Source organism: Mastacembelus armatus, chromosome 24, assembly GCF_900324485.2.
Source record: "Mastacembelus armatus chromosome 24, fMasArm1.2, whole genome shotgun sequence".
NCBI classification, from domain to species: domain Eukaryota; kingdom Metazoa; phylum Chordata; class Actinopteri; order Synbranchiformes; family Mastacembelidae; genus Mastacembelus; species Mastacembelus armatus.
Window position 1 is genome coordinate 11,728,795 of NC_046656.1, and position 23,397 is coordinate 11,752,191.

Here is a 23,397-nt window from a genome sequence, read left to right on the forward strand (position 1 = left end):
TCTATGCAATCTAACAAAAAATATTCTTGTCACCTAATATGCTGTCTGTTAGAATCCGAAGAGAGGTTTTTTCAAGATCCCTAGTCTCAGATTCTTTTCAAAACAAGTTGATGAAAAGGTATTACGACCCTCAGTTTTCTGTTTTCACTCATTAAAAGTTTACTCTGAAAGAACAAGGGAGCATTTTCCTTATTTTCTTCATTTGTGCTGTCCAGGACGGTGTATTCCGCATGAGCTTGAGTCCCGATGGTTCTCTGCTGGCTGTGATCCACTTCTCTGGTCGTCTGTCTCTCTGGGACATCCCCTCCCTCAAACAGAGGACCACATGGAGCCAAGGCCAACAGGTACACCTCTGATCCGTGTGTGTTTGTGTGTGTTTGCATGCTTGACTCTGCTTATGCAGAATTGAATAAATCTGTGTGCATTACAGTTGTGTGTGTCCTGCTAATATTTTGTAAATTAGATGCCTGACTGACTGTATTAATGTAATCTCTCTCTGAGTGTGTGTATGCGTGTGTGTGTCTGGAGAGAGTGTGTACTGCCATTAGACAGCAAGCGAGGTGGCTCAGGGAGAACTTTGCAGTATGTTTTGCTGATTTATGCAGTGTATGTGTATGTTCTGCTTCATCGCACGTCTGAGCTGACGGAGGTTCTGTGTGTGTGTATGCTGTAAGTGTAAATAGGTTTAGAAGATTAATTTCCTTTCCCCCCCTCTTTTCCTATTTCCTTACATTCTCTTTTTTTTGGTCTTTCCATCCCTCGGCCCTCCCTGCAGCCAGGATTTGAGGAGATCAACCCAGAGTGGAAAACATCACTGGAGAGAAGGAAGAAGATAAAAGGTAGTTTGGCCAGTATGACTGAAGAAATCCAATCTTGTTGCTGACACAGCAGTGCACACTGGATGCACTTTATTGATCCATGACATGTTTTATTCTTGAATTATACAGTTATTTAGACATACCACCATATGCTAAGGCCAGCAAGAATTTTTCTCCTTCAGTGCCTGTGCTTGTGATTGTGAGCATTTCTGTGCTTTCATAACTGCTTGTATGTCTCTGTGTGTACAGTATGCCTGTTAGTGCTGCTGTATGGTGTTTTTGGACAGACTTTTTTTTTTTTTTTTTTTTTTAACTAGCATTGACAGCTGTGTATGGAGTAATCCATGTAAAAGTCTTCATCTCATGCTTGACAAGTGATAAATATGTCCACATCTGTAAATAACACCTAGAGGAAGAAAGCTAGTCGGAAAATTAATAGAGAGCATATGATCTGTAACTGCGCTTACGTTATGTTGCTCCATACCTGCCTCAGATAAGGAGCAGTACTACCCGCTGGTGGATGTGAACTGGTGGAGTGATAATGTCTTGATTCTGGCTCGCTGCTCTGGCTCCGTTACCGTCTCATCAGTCAGGACGCTCCGCAACCTCCTAGGCAAATCCTGCGAATGGTTCGAGCCCTCACCTCGAGTCACTGCAGCGCATGACGGGGGCTTCCTCAGCTTGGAGGTAAATAAAGAGTGGTATGCATGTGGTATGCATGTGCAGTTAAGTATTTCAGGGATATTATGAAAAAGTGCACAATTGTTTTTCATCCTTTCATCCATTTTCAAAACATCAACCACAGAAAGCTTGAGTCTGGAGCCTATCTTAGAGTGCACAGAGTTAGAAAAAAGGAATACAGTGGGTACGGAAAGTATTCAGACCCCTTTAAATTTTTCACTCTTTGTGTCATTGCTGCCATTTGCCAAAATCAAAAAAGTTCATTTTATTTCTCATTAATGTACACTCAGCACCCCATCTTGACAGAAAAAAACAGAAATGTAGAAATTTTTGCAAATTTATTAAAAAAGAAAAACTGAAATATCACATGGTCATAAGTATTCAGACCCTTTGCAGTGACACTCATATTTAACTCACATGCTGTCCATTTCTTCTGATCCTCCTTGAGATGGTTCTGCTCCTTCATTGGAGTCCAGCTGTGTTTAATTAAACTGATTGGACTTGATTAGGAAAGGCACACACCTGTCTATATAAGACCTTACAGCTCACAGTGCATGTCAGAGCAAATGAGAATCATGAGGTCGAAGGAACTGCCCAAGGAGCTCAGAGACAGAATTGTGGCAAGGCACAGATCTGGCCAAGGTTACAAAAGAATTTCTGCAGCACTCATGGTTCCTAAGAGCACAGTGGCCTCCATAATCCTCAAATGGAAAAAGTTTGGGACGACCAGAACTCTTCCTAGACCTGGCTGTCCAGCCAAACTGAATAATCGTGGGAGAAGAGCCTTGGTGAGAGAGGTAAAGAAGAACCCAAAGATCACTGTGGCTGAGCTCCAGAGATGCAGTAGGGAGATGGGAGAAAGTTCCACAAAGTCAACTATCACTGCAGCCCTCCACCAGTTCGGGCTTTATGGCAGAGTGGCCCGACGGAAGCCTCTCCTCAGTGCAAGACACATGAAAGCCTGCATAGAGTTTGCCAAAAAACACATGAAGGACTCCCAGACTATGAGAAATGAGATTCTCTGGTCTGATGAGACCAGGATTGAACTATTTGGCGTTAATTCTAAGCGGTATGTGTGGAGAAAACCAGCCACTGCTCATCACCTGCCCAATACAATCCCTACAGTGAAACATGGTGGTGGGAGCATCATGTTGTGGGGGTGTTTTTCAGCTGCAGGGACAGGACGACTGGTTGCAATTGAAGGAAAGATGAATGCGGCCAAGTACAGAGATATCCTGGAAGAAAACCTCTTCCAGAGTGCTCAGGACCTCAGACTGGGCCGAAGGTTCACCTTTCAACAGGACCATGACCCTAAGCACACAGCTAAAATAACAAAGGAGTGGCTTCGGAACAACTCTGACCGTTCCTGACTGGCCCAGCCAGAGCCCTGACCTAAACCCAATTGAGCATCTCTGGTGAGACCTGAAAATGGCTGTCCATCAACGTTCACCATCCAACCTGACAGAACTGGAGAGGATCTGCAAGGAAGAATGGCAGAGGATCCCCAAATCCAGGTGTGAAAAACTTGTTGCATCATTCCCAAGAAGACTCATGGCTGTACTAGCTCAAAAGGGTGCTTCTACTCAATACTGAGCACAGGGTCTGAATACTTATGACCATCTGATATTTCAGTTTTTCTTTTTTAATAAATTTGCAAAAAGTTTTTTTCTGTCTAGATGGGGTGCTGAGTGTACATTAATGAGAAATAAAATTAACTTTTTTGATTTTGGCAAATGGCTGCAATGACACAAAGAGTGAAAAATTTAAAGGGGTCTGAATACTTTCCGTACCCACTGTATATCAGCTATGGGGATGTTAGTTCTTTTGAGGTCATTTAAATGTTCATTCAATAAAATCAGTGCCAGGAAAAAGACATGAGTGCATTGATTTATGATATAATTTTTATTGCCAACTGATTTTGCGTGCGTGTGCGTGTGTGTGTGTGTGTGTATTTACTTGAACTTCTATCTTTGTGATGACCAATTCTATCAGAGTGAGAACATTTTGACAAAGTGAGGACATTTTGTTTGGTCCTCACTTTTTCAGTCTCTTGTTTGGGTGTTAGGACTTGGTTTTAGGGTTAAGGTTAGGATTAGGTTTAGGTAAGGATTGGGGTTAGGCATTTAGTTATGATGGTTAAGTTTATGGTTTGGGTCTAGGGAATGGGTGTCCTCATAATGATAGAAGTATAAGTATGTGTGTGTGGTGAAAAAGTGTGATGACGAAATATGTATTGCAGCTTCTTTATCCCCCCACAAAGACCTTGTTATCACATCACCCTTCTCTTTTATTTCAGTCCTTCACATTTCTTTATTATTTTATCTGATAGCATTGAGAGAGAGAAAATGTCTTCACCAGCTAGCTGCCAATGTTTGGGAAAGGTTTCATCAGCCTGCTTCAGCATGGAGTGGAGGATGGGCGCCTCTAGCTGTATCTACAGCTGAGTGTGTGCTGAAATCCCCTTAAACATAGGGCTTGTTCTGTGTTTACACTTTCACAGATGTGACATAATGTAACCTTGTGTGTTTATGACAGATAGTACATGTGCATCCTAATGCAGGTGATGATTTTGGGGTAGTGTATTAGCATAGGACAATGGAAGCTGCCTCAGTTGTTAATTGATCAAGGCGCTTAATGTTTTACAGGTGGTAAATGTTTCATAACCCCTGGCCGGCAACAGAGCTCTGCTGGAGAGGCCAGCAGTTTTCTCTCATGAGCTAAAACCCACAGGGGCATTTCTATGAAATATGAGGGCTACAGCACATGCATGAAAGATTGCATAATCATTTGTCCCTAAGTGAAACAAAATTAGAGGATAAGATTAGCTGAAGAAACTGCTTTGGACAGTTTAGATTTAGAGTTTATGTCAAGCAGCTTGACATAGCTGTTGTTATTTGTTCAGACAGCCTGCTGATCTGGCATGAGGGCGTGAAATTAAGTGTGTTTACCAGCTTAAGCACAGCTAGACAGTGCTGCGTTGCATTGTGTGCTTCATTTTTCATTTATCACTTCTCACTGGCAAAGAAGTGTCCATGCTTAGCATCAGAAAGTCATTCTAGGCAAAGGCCATAAATCTGACAGGCTCAATCACTGGGAATAGTTGTTTTGTTTTACAGCCCTCACTTTATTATTTTGGCCAACAAGACAGATGTATTTTTATGTAAAAAGATAACCATGGCTTTATGATCACTTCTGAGCCATATGTTTGCAGTATAATTGAAAGTTATGTTTAAAACACTTGTGTATTTGTATTCTTACATTTTTACATGAATTCTTTGGGAGGATTCATTTGAGTTCTTTAATTCTTCTGCTTCCATCTTTAACTGTTTTTTTTTTTTTTTTTAAATTTTTATTCCTCTATCCCATTCATAATGCTATGTTTTTCTATCCACAGTGTGAGGTCAGGCAGGCCCAGAAGCGTGGGCGCCTGGAGAGCAACTTGATTGGTGGGACCAGTGATGATGATGAGGGCGACGATGGAGGAGATTCTGACTCAGACGACGAGTCCTCAGCAAAAGCCCGTTACTTTGGCTACATCAAGCAGGGCCTGTATTATGTGACGGAGATGGAGCGATTCGCCCCGCCACGCAAACGCCCCCGCACTGTCATCAAGAACTATCGTCTGGTCAGCCTTAGGTCAACAACACCAGAGGAACTATATCAGAGGAAGGTAGGACCCTGGCACAACATGTAAATGAATGGAACATCAGTGTTCATATGCACCTGCTGATGATTAATCTCTCTTATAGAGCTTAATGTGTCTTTGCTACGTATCCTTGCTTTTTAACAAACTGCAGGTCTGCATCCTGAAACCCCCATGGCCTCGATAATCCAGTAAATGAAACCGAAAAGTTGAGAGCAGATTTTAAGGTCAAGTTTTTTAGCCTTTTCAGTTATTTTTAACCATCCTAGCATGGATAGTCAGTTGGTTCCCCACTTTGATGCAGACTGAAATATTTATTTATTCAGTGAATTTAGTACAGCTATTTATGGTTCTCAGAGGATGTATCCTAATGACATTAGTGAGCCCCTGACTTTTCCGCTAGTGCCACTATGTGGTTCACAAATGTGAGTTTGAGTAAATGTCTCAGCAACTTAATGGATTGTCATGAATTTTTGTGCAAGTATTCTTGCTGCCCTTAGATTGATTAGCAATCACTTTGACCTTTCACCTTTTCATCTTGTTCTCCTCATCATCAGGTCAAAATATCACACTGGCAAATACTTGGAAAACATTTCCATCTCATCTTATTGTGTTTAGTGCTAATTTGCAAAGGTGCATGTTAAGCTAACTAAGATGACTTAAATAGTGAACCTGATAACTGCTAATCATTTCCATGTTGCTGCTACCATGAACATGTGAACATGTTATACTCTTGTCATTAGCATTTACTTTGTGGCTCAATGAACCGCTAACTCGGCTATGCTCTTATTTAGTGTTATTGTTTGATGTGTGAATAAATACCTAATTGGTTGGTTTACTGAGGTGCTCGGTGACTCAGTGGAGAAGTCATCTCAATATATTCTTATTTAAGTCACAGCATCGGCGGGGCCTTATTGGGTAGACGCTTTGATTTGCAGTGTGTGTTAAACCCAGGAACAGTCCTCAGAATGTTGTAACATATTCACATTGGTGGATAAAATAATCATATTTTTGTTACTGTTTACTTATTCATTGGAGCATACACAGCAAAATGCCTCTGTGCTGAGGTGAGAAAAGCTTTTGTCAGTGTTCATGCTGGAATGCCTCTGTGTTTTGATATGAATGCTCTTTTAGCTAAATCATCTAACCAACATTTCCAGTGCTGATATGCAGTTTTTTCTCACATTGTATTATAAATTTATTTTGGTAAAGAAACTGATATTACCTGTTTGGCATTTTCAGAGATACTCAATTCCCAGTTATACTTGCCCTTTTTTTTTAAGGCTTTTGTCATTATTCTATTATTATTATAATTACTATTATGTGTGTTTTCCCATATTCTGTTTTATTTTCCAAACTCTATTATACTATTTTTATTGTGCTTTTTCTGCTTAGTGTTCTAACACACTGATTTTCCCCACCAGGGGATCAATGAAGTGTTATCTGATCTAATAGTCAAACTTACGCAGGAATCACACATGCCTCACTGTAATGCCAATAATCTTTATTTAAAAGTGGTTGTCAGTTATCTTCAATTGTGGATATCACATTTATCAGAAAACTATTCATTTCTTTTTGCCACTTAATTTAGCAGTAACTGATGAAAGTCATCTGAATCCATTTGGTCATTGACTGAATTATAACAGGCAGATCTACAAAATTGGTTTTTGTGCCAGCTCAGTGAAGTGCTATTGTTTTGTTGGATCAGCTCCAGAGTGCTGTTGAGGAGAAATGAAAACCAAGCAAGATGTTCAGTCTGCTCTAAGGCTATTTCTTAGCCCCAGGGGTTTCTCTGAAATGCTAATTGCTGCATTAGAAATATGGCTGTTGTTGCTGCTCACTACAAATTGCAGCAAAGACAACAACATACTCTGTCATAAAGCACAGCAAGAGTGGTATCAGCTCTCAGTGGTCCCAAGTTGAACATGGTTCATCAGTCATTTTTATGACCCATCATCTACTGCCTCCTTCATCATTGTCATCATCATTAGATGCCATTAGTCATCACCATCAATCCTAACAGTTGAGAGTTACAAAGTAATATATCATTATTATCTCTTTGTAACACTTGGTACCTAAGGCGCTTCCCCATCTGCTGTGTTTCTGCTAATTTTTTTGTATTTTTTTTCCCACAAGGTGTGTGAGGAGGGTTGTCTGTACTGTCTGCATGGATAGATATGTTGGTGGATATGTCATTCTTGGTGTATTGTGTGTGTCAGTGCCTGTATATACTTGTGATAGAGCTGTACAGACATAGCCATATACATACACACACACACACACACACACCGAGACCCCAGAATGACCTGCTTTCTCCTCAGATTCCCCTCAGTCAAGGTTTACGCAACAACTGACTGAATAGACTTGAACAAGTGATTCCGGGTTATTTCCTCAAGTCAGCCTCTTCATGTGTTCAGGAGGAGTTTGATGATGTCTAGGGTGGTGTAACCCTGCCTGCATGCGTAGCACATTGACAGGGCTGCTAACAGTTTTATTAGCTGAATCCAGAGAGAAAAGGAAGTGTTTTTTGATGTCCTCCTACGTGAGGTTTAACTGTGTGGGGTTCTTATTGCCCTCAAGGAACCACAGACTGGCTAATGTGTTGCTTTGTACTCCTACACACAGAAAGAGATGCATTCTCAGTGTGTGTGTCAGGCTGTGCACTTGCACACATGGACTTTCATACAAATTGTGTGGGCCTGCATAAATGGAGGTGTCATGATGTTGTTGGATCAAATAATTTTGTAAGACACCAGTATGACACTAAACCTCTTATAGTATGATTATGTGTTGATATGTAGGCTAGGGCAATGTAATAAAAATAATAATGATGATGACAATAAGAACTACCAATACTACTATCAAAGAAAAATATATGGTGGTAAGACTGACTTTAAAACCTGGCTTAAACCTGGCTGCTTACATGATTTCAGTGACAGTGCTAACATGCTGATGTTACACCTGTTTTCCTTGATACAGTACATCAGGTCTATCTTCATTATCTGTCCCAGCTAAGTAACTAATTTTAATATTGTCATTGAGAGCATGTTAGTATTTAGTGTAGTATAGCTACTGGCATGGGTGTAGATTTGGAGTCAAGTTTTTTGTGAGGTACCAGTGACGCTGAGTGATGCTAAGTGATGCTAAGTCCCAATATCTGCTCTCGAGTCCTCTGTTGGGCCTTCTTCCTCTGATTTTATTATTATTTTATTCTCCTTCAGTCATTCATCTTATCCATCTGTAGCAGTTCCAGTTCAGACCATGTCACATTGCTGCACAGATTGAAATCTGCATGTTCTACCTCTTCCCGTTCAAGCCTTTGAGTATTCAGTGGGTGTGCTTAGGATGACATATCTTGTGCCCAAGTTTATTCTCGGCTTCTATGTCCTTGACTGTGATTGAACGTGGGGCCATGGACTTTTCTCTTGTTAGTGTTTTTGCCTAGAGACTTGCTTTAGAAACGGTGTGGTTTTTAATCATTTTATGTATTTTTTCCCATTTAATTGTATTAATGAACATTCTGAATGAAGATTAAATCAGTAATATACCCTTGAGATGATAATTGGATGTAAAAAAGTATCTTACAAAATATGAAACTAATTAATTGTTTGTTGGGCTGTTTTTTTTATTTTTTTATTTGTACCCAGCTTACATTTTACATCAGAAAGCTTACAGAGAGTTGCTGTGTGCTCATTTCTTATTGAGACATTTTGTTAGATGGATTGTTCGTATTACAAACACTTTAATGCTCATATACTTCATAGTCTTCTTCTTCAACATATTTGGGTGTGAAGAAAACATGTCCAAATATTGATCTTGTTCTTATAAATTGTTTTTGTTTTTGTTTGCCTCATAGATTGACAATGAGGAATATGGTGAAGCCCTGTCTCTTGCCCAAGCGTATAATCTTGACTCTGACCTGGTCTACCAGAGACAGTGGAGGAAGAGCACCGTCAGCATTGCCTCAATACAAGATTATCTGGTAAGAGCTGGAAGAACTAATAGACAAGGGTGTGATGAAATGAGAGAGAACAAGATTGCGTCTGAGTTTTGGTGTTTATTACAGTCTGTTGGATATCTGGTAAGAAATATGCAGCAAATGTTTGTGGGTGACTGAGAGAAGTGTACACCTAAGTGCAACACAATCCCTTTACTCCCATACTGTTTTTACCAATTTGTAGCAAATTTTCACACCCTCTTTCTAATTCTTATTTCACATTTTATTCCTCCATTTCCTTAAACTCATCATCCCAACCAGAGCAAGATCCGCAAACGCTCATGGGTGCTGCACGAGTGTGTGGAGCGCGTTCCAGAGAATGTTGATGCCGCCAAGGAGCTGCTGCAGTATGGCCTGAAGGGAACTGACCTTGAGGCTCTCATAGCCATTGGAAATAATGAGGATGGGGGCAGGTCAGTCATGCATGAATACATGAACACACAGCAACATTATACTTGAACATACATAGTCTATATATATTTTGTCAGCTTCTTCCTGAGACTGCTGCCTGTCTCATTTTGTTTATCCATATTTCCGCTTTAGCTATGTGTCTTTTTATTGCCACCTCCCAGATTTATCATGCCAGGCGATGTTGATCTTGATGACCTACCTTACGAAGACATCCTGTCAGACGATGAAGAGATGGAGAGGAAGGAGAGGGAGAACAGGAGGAGACGGGAGCTGCTAGCCAAGGTCGATTTTAGCAGGTACACAGACTTCGTTCGTCAGCTTGGTAAGACAGGGAACAGATGAAGACAGGAAGTCACTTTAAGCAGGAACGCCTCCAGTGTTCTAAATGTACCGATGATTTATTTGGACAGAATCACCAGTGTTGGCTAGTGGGTCAGAGAGACCATCCTTCAGCTGGAGGACCCAGGCTTGGTTGGCAAGTGTCTGCCTTGCTAGTTGCCTGTTTTTTTTTTTTTTTTTAATGCTGTCCTTATAACTTTAAGGACAAGTGACTAAAACACCATCTCCAAAGTAGCAGTTGTTGGGTGGGTGGAAAAATCCCACCAAGTGGAACTTGACGATGACCCATATGAGTCGCCTTGTCAGCAGGTTGTTGTCTGCTGTTTAGAACGATGAAATCAAGTCATTATTATTCTGAGTATCAACTGTAATGACTCCACTGTTGAAAGTAAAAAAAAAAAAAAAAAAAAAAAAGGGGAAATTATGGTGTCGGTATTTAAGGTGTAGACAAGGAAACCAGGAGGAAATTGGAAAGAAGGCTGCCAAATTGAGCACTGATTGTTTGATTAGGTCGCACTCTGGAGAGGGGATCATAAAGGCAGGGACATTAATGAGGCTGAGGGATAGAGAGAGAGAGGGAGAAAGCGTTGGTGGAGATTAGTGGGTAATCTGTTGGAGGTAATTTATGCTTTTGTTGTTGAGTGCCCAGGGAAAGACTAATGAAAAACCCTTTAGTGATCACTAATCACCTCACTCACACACACACACACGCACACACAAATTCATAATACATGGGTATGTGTAATACACTTAAGATGGAGTTCATACACCCATTACACATATGTGTTAAAATTACCATCTGTAAACACATAAAAACAGGCATATACTAAAATGAATGATGCACATTAAATCAAGTTTGTCTTTATGTAATGAAGATTGTGCATATAGGCATGTCAAGTTTAGTAGCCGGATTATGCTCACTATTACGTCTCTCTGTTGTTCTTTTCATGAAATACTTAACCAGTGAGCCTCCAGTCTGCATTTGAATGAGGAAGAGCAAAAGTTGTGTAATATCAATCCTTTGTAACATCTTCCTCACCATTGCCTGTTTACTTTTTTTGTGCCTCTGATTTTCTTTTGGTTTAGTTCATTGTGTAATAAAACTGTTTAGCTTCACTGCAGACCCATAGTCCATGGTAGATAAAGAAAAGATGGAGGATAAAAAAAAGATACAGGGCGGAGTACAAAAAAATCGATAATTTGCAAACATTAAGTAAACCATTAAATTAAGTCCCCAGTGAATTATCTTTTTTAAATATGCTTATTCTTCTCCGTTCTCTGTCTTTGAGTTACGGCATTTGCCAGCACATACCCGTGTCCCCAAAATGTATTTTTGTGTGTGTGTGCGTGTGTGTGTGCGTGTGTGTGTGTGTGTGTGTTTGGGTGCAGTGAAGCTCCTTACTAATGGATCTAACCATGTTGCCTTGAGGCCTGTGGCCGAGACCTGAGACAGATAATAATTCTCTTAATTTCTTTTTAACTGCACCACCATTATAGAAATGGCTTGATATTGATCACAGCTGTTCAAAGTGTGTGTGTGATGATCTTGTGTGTAGATAAGGACTGTATTTACAGTGTCTTCATAAAATGTTCAGACCCCTTCATACACACACTTTATGTATCAGCCTACACAGAACAACCCGTAATGTGTTTTTTTTTTTTTTGAAGATTTATTAAAAATAAAAAATGAAAATCTTACATACTGTAAATATCCTTAATTCAGTGGTCTGTAGAGCCACAGCCCTTGCTAATGAGAAATAGCTTGATGCTGCTACCGCCAGGCTTCACTTTAGGGATGGTATTAGCAGGTGATAAGCAGTGCGTGGTGCACAGAAGACGTAATGTAATACTTGTAGTACACACAACCTAACTCTGAGGAGTGTCATCAGACCACAAGATCATTTTCTTCTTGTTCTGTGTTTTAAATGCTGTTTGGAAGCTCCAGGCATCATCTGTCTTTTTCTCAAAGTGGCTTCTCTCCAGCCACTCTACCATACCGGGTCTGATTGACAGAGAGCTCCTTAAATTGTCGTCCTTCTGGCAGGTGCTCCAGTCTCTGTGACCATTGAGCTCATTGTCACTTCTATGACCAAGGATGTTCTTGTCTGGTTACTAAGTTTAAGTGGACATCTAACTCTGGGAAGTGTCTTACATTTCACAAATATTTAAGGAACAATTTAATGCTTTACAAAGTTGAGCCTATATTTTTTTCTGATCCTGAATTTTATCCGAGGTCAATGGAGAGTTCCTTCCATGTGACTTCTGCAATCGTATATATACAGATGCGTTTTTATATCTGGTCGACTATAGCCAAGTTCTTGACACCTCTCAAGGATAATTAATGCAAACAGGATTTAATTGTCCACAATTTGGATTGCGACAGTAAGGTGTCTGAATACTTCTGCAAATTCAATTCAATTCAATTCAATTCAATTTTATTTGTATAGCGCCAAATCACAATACAAATCATCTCAAGGCACTTTACAAAAACTAAAACTAAAAACCCAACAATTCCCTTATGAGCAAGCACTTGGCGACAGTGGAGAGGAAAAAACTCCCTTTAACGGAAGAAAAAAAAACCTCCAGCAGAACCGGGCTCAGTTTGGGCGGCCATCTGCCTCGACCGGTTGGGGTGAGTGGATAGAGCAGAGAGAAAAGAACAGCAACAATAAACAACAAATAGACACTGCAAGTTGGTGGGGCCAGTAACTGCACATCAGCGATAAACAGCTCCAGGACCAGGGACACCTGCAGAAGGTACAGAGAGAGAGAGAGAGAGAGAGAGGGAGGGAGAGAGCACAAACTAGGGTAGAGAGAGAGCACAAGGTTAGTAACATTCAATGGTGGAATATACATGAGGTGGGAGAGAAGGGGGGGGGGGGGGGGGGGGGGGGGGGGGGGGTTAGGGTAGGGGAGCTCAGTGCACCGATGGTCCTCGGGCAGTCTAGGCCTATAGCAGCATAACTAACTAAGGGATGGTTCAGGGTTGCCTGAAGCCAGCCCTAACTATATGCTTTGTCAAAGAGGAAGGTTTTAAGTCTAGCCTTAAAAGTACAGAGAGTGTCTGCCTCCTGAACCCAGGCTGAGAGCTGGTTCCACAGGAGAGGAGCTTGATAGCTAAAGGCTCTGCCTCCCATTCTGCTTTTGAGAACTCTGGGAACCACAAGTAGGCCTGCACTCTGAGAGCGAAGTGGTCTATTGGGATAATATGGTACTATGAGGTCTTTAAGGTATGAAGGAGCTTGATTATGAAGGGATTTGTATGTGAGAAGAAGGATTTTAAATTCTATTCTATATTTTACAGGGAGCCAATGAAGAGAAGCCAATATAGGAGAAATATGATCTCTCTTGCTAGTTCCTGTCAGGACTCTGGCTGCGGCATTCTGGATTAATTGGAGGCTTTTTATTAAGATATTAGGACATCCAGATAGTAATGAGTTACAGTAATCTAGCCTTGAGGAAACAAACGCATGGACTAGTTTTTCTGCATCATTTTGAGACAGGATGTTCCTAATTTTGGAAATGTTGCGCAGGTGAAAGAATGCAGTTCTAGAAATTTGTTTTATGTGTGAGTTAAAGGACATGTCCTGGTCAAAAATAACTCCAAGGTTTTTTACAGTAGTGCTGGAGGCCAGGGCTATGCCATCTAGAGTAGCTATAATTTTAGAAAAGTTATTTCTGAGATTTTTAGGCCCAAATATAATGACTTCTGTTTTCTCCGAGTTTAAAAGTAAAAAGTTACTGGTCATCCAAGCCTTTATGTCAGTTAGACAGGCTTGAAGTCTGGTTAACTGGTTTGTGTTAACAGGTTTAATAGATAGATATAACTGAGTGTCATCTGCATAGCAGTGGTAATTAATAGAGTGCTTCCTAATGACATATCCTAAAGGAAGCATGTACAGGGTGAACAGAATCGGTCCTAGCACAGAACCTTGTGGAACTCCATAACTAACTTTTGTTCGTGTGGAAGGTTCATCATGGACATGAACAAACTGGAATCTGTCCGATAAATAGGATTGGAACCACTTTAACGCTTTTCCTCTGATACCAATCACATGCTCCAGTCTCTGTAATAAGATGTTGTGGTCAATGGTGTCGAATGCTGCACTAAGGTCTAGGAGGACAAGTATCGAAACAAGTCCATTATCTGAGGCTAAGAGAAGATCGTTGGTAACTTTCAACAGTGCTGTTTCTGTACTATGATGTGCTCTAAATCCTGATTGGAAATCTTCAAATAGTTCATTCCTGTGTAAGTGGTCTGATAGCTGCTTAGCAACAGCTTTTTCTAGGATTTTAGAAATAAATGGCAGGTTGGATATTGGTCTGTAATTAGCCAAGACACCTGGATCAAGACTAGGCTTTTTGAGTAAAGGTTTGATTACTGCAGTCTTAAAGGCCTGTGGTACGTAGCCTGATACTAGAGATAAATTTACCAAGTCCAATAAAGATGAGTTCATTAATGGCAGGGTGCCTTTAAGCAGTCTAGTCGGGATGGGGTCCAAGAGACACGTTGATGATTTCGATGAAGCAACTACTGATGTAAATTCAGAGAGATCTATAGGAGAGAAGCAGTCTAAACATAACTGAGGTCCTACAGATGATTCAAGAGCTACTGTAGTAAAAGATTCATTTATTGCAGGTATAGGAAGCATCTGCTGAATTTTATCTCTAATAGTTGTGATTTTATTTGTAAAGAAACTCATAAATTCATCACTGCTGAGAGCTAAGGGAACACTGGGCTCAACGGAGCTGTGACTTTTTGTCAGCCTGGCTACAGTGCTGAAAAGAAACCTGGGATTGTTCTTATTTTCCTCTATTAGTGATGAATAGTATGCAGTTCTGGCTTTACGGAGAGCTTTTTTATATGTTAATAGACTGTTTTTCCAGGCTAGAAAAATTTCCTCTAAGTTTGTGGAACGCCACTTCCTTTCCAGCCTTCGTGATGCCTGCTTTAAGGTACGAACATGTAAATTATACCATGGGGCTAGTCTTCTCTGAATCACTAACTTCTTTTCAGAGGGGCTACAGAATCAAGCGTTTCACGCAGTGAGGTTACAGCGCTGTCAACAACATGATCAATTTGGTAGGGAGTAGGATTAAGGCAGCTGCCCTCCATTATGTTTATACTTGGCATAGATGCAAATAAAGATGGAATCATTTTCTTAAATTTATTAACAGCGTTGTCGGATAAACATCTGCTGTAGTGGAATTTTCTTCCAGACGCTGCATGATCCATCATTTTAAATTCGAAAGTTATTAAAGAATGATCTGACAAAACAGGATTTGGGGGGAAAATTATTAGATGTTCAATTTCGATGCCATAGGTCAGAACAAGATCAAGGGTGTGATTAAAACAGTGGGTGGGTTTATTAACGTTTTGAATGAAACCAATTGAATCTAATATAGAATTAAATGCAATGCTGAGGCTGTTATTTTCAACATCTACATGAATGTTAAAATCTCCCACTATAATGACTTTATCTGATCTAAGCACTAAATCAGACAGGAAGTCAGGGAATTCAGTTAAAAACTCTGAGTAAGGAACAGGTGGACGGTACAAAATGACAAGTAGAACTGGTTTTTGTGTTTTCCAGTTTGTATGTGAGAGACTAAGAGTGAGGCTCTCAAATGAGTTATAACTGTTCTGAGGATGAAAGTTTAATAATAAGTTTGACTGGAAGATTGCAGCTACTCCTCCACCTCGACCTGTGCTTCGAGGAACATGATAATTTTTATGACTGAGGGGGGTTGATTCATTCAGACTGACATATTCATCCTGCTGTAACCAGGTTTCAGTAAGATAAAGTAGGTCAATTTGGTGATCAGTTATCAAATCATTTACTAACAGAGATTTAGAAGAAAGGGACCTAATATTTAATAATCCACATTTGACAGTTCTGTTTTTCTGTTCAATAAGAGGAGTGGTCTTAATTTTTATTAAATTTTTATGAATAACTCCTCTTCTGTTAACTTCTGATTTGTTTGATTTATATGTTCGAGGGGCAGACACAGTCTCTATGTGGTTTGAAGGGGGCGGCGGCTCTAAGGAAACTGCAGAGAAGCGTTTTAGACTGAGTCTCTGCATCCCGGTCCCCACCCTGGATTGTCAGGCTTTAGGTCGGCTAAGAAACTCGGCCAAATTCCTAGAGATGAGAGCTGCACCATTCAAAGTGGGATGGATGCCATCTCTCGCTATCAGACCGGGTTTTCCCCAGAAAGTGGCCCAATTGTCTATGAAGCCCACATCGTTTGCTGGACACCACCTAGACAGCCAGCGACGGAACGACGACATGCGGCTAAACATGTCATCGCTGGTCAGATTGGGGAGAGGTCCAGAGAAAACTACGGAGTCCGACATTAATTTAGCAAAGTTACACACCGACTCAACATTAATTTTAGTGACCTCCGATTGGCGTAATCGGGTGTCATTGCTGCCGACGTGAATAACAATTTATATATTATATATATATATATAATATATATTATATATATTATATATATATATATAATATATATATATATATAATATATATTATATATATTATATATATATATATAATATATATTTGCAAACAATTTTTCAAAACAATCTCACTTTATGAACTATTTGGTGTAGATCAATGGGAAAAAGATGCAAATTTATCTATGTAAATGTAAATCTACAACAAAATAAAATCTGCAAAAAGTGGCAGAAGTATGAATAGTTACTGAAGCCACTGTAACTACTGGTTATCACACTGAGTGCATCTTCTGTCCCTCAAAATGTCTTGAGTTTGTCTTTGCGTGTGAATGAAAGTCACACACAAATCAGAGCCTGTATATTCAACCATGTATGATCTACTTATCTCGGGTCAAAAATAAAATCCTGGTTTTTAATGTACTCCAGCCTCTCTTGTTACTGTCAGTTGTACTCCTATAGGAAATGTGTTGCAATGCACTACATTCTGCTATCCTGAAATGTAATGTCACATGAAATACAGACTTCCTCAGGGTTTGGTTATTGCTGCTCAGTGTTGTTTGTATTGCATGTTTAAAACAGTTTTGACTGCATGAAGATAGTTTTATCTTTTAGCTTCTTTCTCATTGGTGTGTGTATGTGTGTATAATTCAGAATCCCCCAAGGGCTTTTATAACTGCTGCTCTGACTCCGCATACAGCACGACGGACAATTCTGCAGTAGTAGTGTGTGTCTGTGCATGAGTGAAAGCGAGGGAAAGAGAGATGTGGGGGGAAAGCTTGTGAAGATGAGAGTGTGCAGTCTGCTGCAAGGTGTTTATGTTCTTATCTGATCCGATTGAGACCTCAGTCAGAAGGCTCATTTTCTCAAGCATTGTAAGTGTGTGTGTGTGTGCATGTGCATACATGCATTTGCAGATGATTGTTGTCTTTTACTGGCATCGTATGCTGTGAAGGTATGAGCTTAAGTGTTTTTGTCTGTTTATGCAGTTAAATTTTGTCCTTCATACTGTGTGATAATCGCTTTCATCAGACACCGTATTTCTGTGTGGGTGTGTTTGTGTATTTAGACGTGTGTTGTTTTGGTGATGCATTTCAGTCAGTGGAGTCATATTCTGGGTTTTTGTACAGAGATGGAGAAGTGATGCCATCTGAATTCTGAATACAAGATACACTCAGGTTAGGGGAGGGGAGAGGAGAGAAGGATAGAAGGAGGGAGAGAAGAGGAGAGAGGAGCTCAGTGAGCCAATGGAGAGTCTTCAGGCAGTCTAGGCCTATAGCAGGATAACTAAGGGATAGTTCAGGGTCACCTGAGCCAGCCCTAACTATAAGCTTTGTCAAAAAGGAAAGTTTTAAGTCTAGCCTTAAAAGTAGAGAGGGTGTCTGCCTCCTGGACCCAAACCGGGAGCTGGTTCCACGCTTCATAGCTAAAAGCTCTGCCTCCCATTCTACTTTTGGAAACTCTGGGAACCACAAGTAGACCTGCACTCAAAGCAAAGTGGTCTATTGGGATGATATAGTACTATGAGGTCTTTAAGGTATGAAGGAGCTTGATCATGAAGGGCTTTGTATGTGAGAAGGATTTTGAATTCTATTCTGTATTTTACAGGAAGCCAATGAAGAGAAGCTAATGTAATAGAAATATGATCTCTCACCAGTTCCTGCCAGAACTTTGCCTGCAGCATTCTGAATTAACTGGAGGCTTTTTATGGAGTTACTGGGACATCCAGATAGTAACGAATTACAGTAATCTACCCTTGAAGTAACAAATGCATGGACGAGTTTTTCGGAATCATTTTGAGACATGATGTTCCTAATTTTAGCAATATTGCACAAGTGAAAGAAGGTAGCTCTAGAGATTTGTTTTTGTGTGAATTAAAGGACATATCTGGGTCAAAAATAAAGTTTTTCACAGTAGTGCCAATGCTATGCCATCTAAAGTAGCTATATTGTTTGATTAAAAAATTACTGGTCATTCAGTAGACCTGTAAGACATGCTTGAAGTATAGCTAACTGATTTGTTTCATCAGGTTTTATAGATAGATACAGCTGAGTGTCAACTGCATAGCAATGGTAATTAATACAGTACTTCCTAATAATGTAGCCTGAGGTTAACATGTATAAGGTGAAGAGAATCGGTCCTAGCACAAAACCTTGTGGAACTCCATAATTCACTTTTGTGTGCGTGGAAGGTTCATTATGAACAAATTGGAATATGTCTGATTAATAAGATTAAAACCACTTTAGCACTGTTCCTTTGATCTCAATCACATGTTCCAGTCTCTGTAATACGATGCTCTGGTCTATTGTGTCAAGTGCAGCGCTAAGATCTGAGAGTGATGTGAGTACGATGAGTCCATTGTCTGAGAAAATTGTTGGTGACTCATAGTAGTGCAGTTTCTGTACTATGATTTGATTTAAATCCTCAATGAAAATATTCAAATAGTCCTGTGTAAGTGGTCACATAGCTGCTTAGAAACAGCTTTTTCAAGGATTTTAGAAATAAAAAGTAAGTTGGATGGTCTGTATTGGACTCCTGGATGGGAAAAAGAGATGTAAACCTGAATTAAACATCCAGCTGCCTCTAACATGTAGGTATGTAGTTCTTACATTTACATTTTTTACCAGATGAAGGCACTAAATGAAAAATCAAGGAATCAAAGTTATTAGAATATACTGTTTGGGTAGCATGGATAAAACTACACATTTCAGGATTTTACACTTCTTCTAAACCAGAGGTCTTGCAGCAACTGAAGAGGTTTATCAAAACCTCAGTTGAGAATGACAGATATCCTGTCATGTTTTCTTCTTATCACCATCATTCAAAACCCCACAAGGACAAAAGACACATAAAATAACTTGCTAACACCTCATCTCATTGCTGCTTCCTTATTCCCAGCCACCCCTCTTTCCTCTATTTTTACTTTTCTTACTTTGCTCTGAAGAGGCAAAGCAAAGCAATAATTACCACAAGTACAAGTGCTAAGCCGCCACTCTTTGATGTGCCAAAGAGTGTGTTGAGCCAGTGTTAATCTCTGTTAGTCTGTGCAGAGGAACCTCGATAAGGCCTGATAGCACAGTCTGTAATGAGGGATTAGGGATTAAGACGGCAGTAGAGGGGTCAGCTTCACTGTAGTCACAGTGCAGTTGATCCAGGCCAGGTCCTGAGGGAGCTTTGGGCTCCATTCTCCCTACTCAGGTTGATTCCTTGTGGACTGGATTTGGAGGGTATGTAAGTTGTTTTATTTTACTGTGTGAATGGAGGGCCATTCAAGAAGCTTTCAACCTTGTGGTTTAAACTCCTTTCACTTGGGCATACCTTGAGTGATTAAATTGATGGTAGATCCTATATAGCATGGTGCCTTGGTGTTTGTGGTCATCCACATTATTTATGGTTGTGATTAAATGACATTGAAAATGGATTTGATTCTCACAGGGCAATCACTCACCGCACTGACAACTAGCATCACATTCATAACAACTGCAGGGTTCTTGCGGTCATAAGGAGTTGATTTGTTCCCCTTTAGAAAATGATTAGATCTAGAGGGCATTATGTGGTATTGTAGTCACTGATGTCTCTGCGGGTTATACTGTATAGCGGCAATTTGCAGTTAATTTAAAGCTAGAGTGCATGTAAGTGCATCGTATAGACTAAGGTTTGAAGTTTGAATTGACTGTTATTAGAAGAAAAGACTATTTACGTATTGTAATTTGAATTTTTGAAGTCATGTTCTGGTTCATAGGATTATGTTATTTGCAGTGTTTTCATATGCTTATGCAGAAATGTGGCTGATGTGTGTGTGTTTGTGTGTGTACATGCTTAGGCTGACTCTGGAACAGAAGGAGCTGTGTCGGAGCCGACAGAAACTACTCTCCTACCTGGACCGACTGGCCACGTATGAGGTAACAACGGCTATTCACCATTGTTCTAGTTTTCACTGTGGATTATTTTGCTGATTACATTTTGATGAATCCTTTGTCTATAAAAAATATAATGGAAACTGCCCATTACCATTGCACACACTCCAATGTGATGTCTTTAAATGTCTTATTTAATTATTCACTTTTCTATCACACAACTGACCATAATGTTGCTTATCACGTAATGAGTGAACCAACAAAAGCTACTAAGCAAAAGATTAATAAAAAATGAAGATTATCTTAAGAGAGACTAGACATTTCTTTTGTGTGCAGGAGTTTTTCTGCAATTTTCCTGCTCCAACATAGTCCCCTGGTAGACAAATGAGCATTGAGCATGCAACTGGATACACATTGGATTGTCATCTGTTTGCCTGCTGGATTTACAGGTCCATTCATTTTAGAGATTACTGTAACAGCCTTTCTGCACCGCCTGCATAGTGAAAGTCAATGGAACAGCGCTAGCTTCAGTACTCTGTCAGTGTCTACACTAGAAGCCACAGATACACTCTTGCTATGTGTGTAAAATGGAATGAAATACAGTTGAAGGCTAAAAACACAAATAGGTGAATTGTGAGCAACATAGAGAGCTGTGTTGCTAAAAATAGAAGTGTGTTCATTCTGTCTCACATGATATGGATAAGTGAAAAGTGCAGCTGAAATTCATGTCATGTAGACATGTTTTAGGCCATTGTTTAGACCCCTTTTCACTCATTGGCAAAGATCATTTGGTACCGAACTAATGATTGTTTGTCCTAAGATGAAAAGCATAAGAAAAATTCTTCCTTGTCATCATTACTGAAATTACTTCTAATAGTGTGTTGATTGGTCCAGCTTGGAGCAGGCTCAGTGGAGTTTGAATGGATGTTTTCCAGACTAATGTCTCATTATGAATGGAGCTCATGAGATTTAGGCTTGCTTCTGTGAGACCTCATAGCAAAGAGATATTGTTTGAAGTACTATTAACTAATATTAAAATTATACTAAGTTTCGTGGTCACTAAAGGACCATATTATCTGTTCATTTTCATGTGGACTTAAGCCAAGTTAATGTGTTTATTAAGGCAGTGCCCAGTCCTTCTACAGAACAGTTTTTCTGATCTGCCTTTTATTGATACTGTCTACTCCGCTCATGTTTTTTGAAATATTGAAAAGTTGTACACACTATTTAAGTGGAGAAGCAGTTGAGTGTGTAAATACTTTGGAAGAGTTATTTAGTTTTTTTTTTTTTGCTATGGGACAAAATTGCTCTGTTTTGACAGAAGAAAATATGGGTTTAATATAATAATAATAGGCCTACAGTATATAACTATCAGTGACAGATAGATAGATAAATGCTAAAAGTGGAACTTTGACACTGGCAATTGCTTAACAGACTGGATTTGAGATTTACAATGAATAATGTTAACATACACACCCTCCTCATCCACAATAAATCACGGACGAACATGGCCATGCTTTCTGTTATGCTGGAGAGGAGGGATGAGATTTTACCCTGATAGATATTCAGCTCATACAGAATAACGTCTCTGTCTTTATTTGGACATTGTCATGGTAACTGCAGCACTCGTCAGATTCCTTTTGCCCCAATCCATTTTCTCTGGCTGTCTATGAATATGGTATTAGGGTTTTTATCACCCCGACTTGGGCCGACTCTGTCTGCATACAGCCCATTCAAAGGCTATCCATCAGACACACTCGGCCTTGTGCACACATCTACATAGAGGCACGCACACACACTGGCATGGAGGATGCTGCAGAGATTTTATACACACAGACACATATAAATCCCTCTAAGCCAAAGGCCAGGACAACAAATGTTCCCTCTTGACATATGTGTGAACACACACACACACACACACACACACACACACTGTCATACCTCTCTCAGATGGCGCTAACTAAAAGGACAAGACAGCTCTATGCTAGAAAGTTAAATAACAGGTCTGTTGACTTTGCCTTAGTGCATTCATTTGCAGTCACATCTTCATCTACTCGCTCTTTTCTTTGAGTTTGACTTTATATCCTCTGGAAAGATAAACCTACTACTTCACAAATTTCTTTTTATAAACCACAGTTGTATTGCATCCTTCCATATCATCTCTTTCCCCTTTCCATTGCTCCCGCTCTCCAGGAGATACTTGGCGGCCCTCATGCAGCGGAGCAGAAATACGATGCAGTGTTCTTCAAGAAGTTCCGCAGTCAAAATATTGTTTTGTCAGCAAGAAACTACGCAAGGGTAACATCAGACTCTCACTTTCTTCAAAGTCCCTCACTAATTATCTTAATCTCTCCATTTTAGCTGTCTGCAACTCCATTTGGCACTAATGTGATACACATGTTGCCAGCTTATTTTATTTCATATATATATATATATATATATATATATATTTACGAAAACAGTCCTGCAAAAATCCCCCATGTGAAGATAATTTAGAGTTTTTGTTCACACATAGAGATTTTAATTTACATTTTTTTTGAAGGTGTAATTTGTGCTGCTACTTCATTATACAAATGCTAGTTTCTGTTATTTAGCCTGTCTCATTGATACTGTGAATGAAGTAATAGAAATGTGCAGTTGTTAGTTGTCTCTGTATTCCCTGCTAAAGAGTGTCGGAGCTGTTTTTAATATATCACATTAGAATTTGGTCGTTTGTGTCAAATACTTCGTTTTCAAGTACCATTTACTGAATGCTATTTGTTTAAAGAGTGTAATCGCATACCATGCAGTTTTTTGGTCCATTTAAAATAGATTTAGTAAAAGTTTTCGGGTTGTTGGGTGTGTTTCTGGCCTACAGGAGAGTAACGTGCAGGCTCTGGATATTCTATTCACATACCACGGAGCAGAACTCCTCCAGCATCGGCTAGCCATCCTTTACAACTTCCCAGAAACCACCTCTCCACATGAGTACACCATCCTACTGCCTGAAGCCTGGTGAGACACACACAAATACACACAGCCATTACGGCGTAGATGGCTTAATCTACTTTTTGTGCGTTTTAGTGAGAACTGAACAGTGTAAGTTGAAGCACAGTATGTGAATGGTACTATACAGTATCACCAGTTACTTAAATATAAAGTGCTACCTTTTGTTAGAATTTCAATATATTTGGATTGAATTAAATGTCAAAGAG

At 39.8% G+C, this 23,397-nt stretch overlaps 1 protein-coding gene across 4 annotated transcripts in view; it reads left to right on the plus strand.

Moving 5' to 3' along the window:
- Positions 1-23,397, plus strand: part of nbas (NBAS subunit of NRZ tethering complex) — a 146,092-nt gene that overhangs the window by 13,117 nt on the left and 109,578 nt on the right. For all 4 annotated transcript variants that reach the window (XM_026319344.2, XM_026319342.2, XM_026319345.2 and 1 more), the window contains exons 11-21: positions 53-118; positions 216-344; positions 776-839; positions 1,312-1,505; positions 4,894-5,169; positions 8,999-9,124; positions 9,401-9,552; positions 9,712-9,846; positions 20,170-20,248; positions 22,397-22,501; positions 23,061-23,197. In XM_026319344.2, the coding sequence (XP_026175129.1) occupies positions 53-118; positions 216-344; positions 776-839; positions 1,312-1,505; positions 4,894-5,169; positions 8,999-9,124; positions 9,401-9,552; positions 9,712-9,846; positions 20,170-20,248; positions 22,397-22,501; positions 23,061-23,197 (1,463 nt within the window). The remainder of the gene's footprint in view (positions 1-52; positions 119-215; positions 345-775; positions 840-1,311; positions 1,506-4,893; positions 5,170-8,998; positions 9,125-9,400; positions 9,553-9,711; positions 9,847-20,169; positions 20,249-22,396; positions 22,502-23,060; positions 23,198-23,397) is intronic.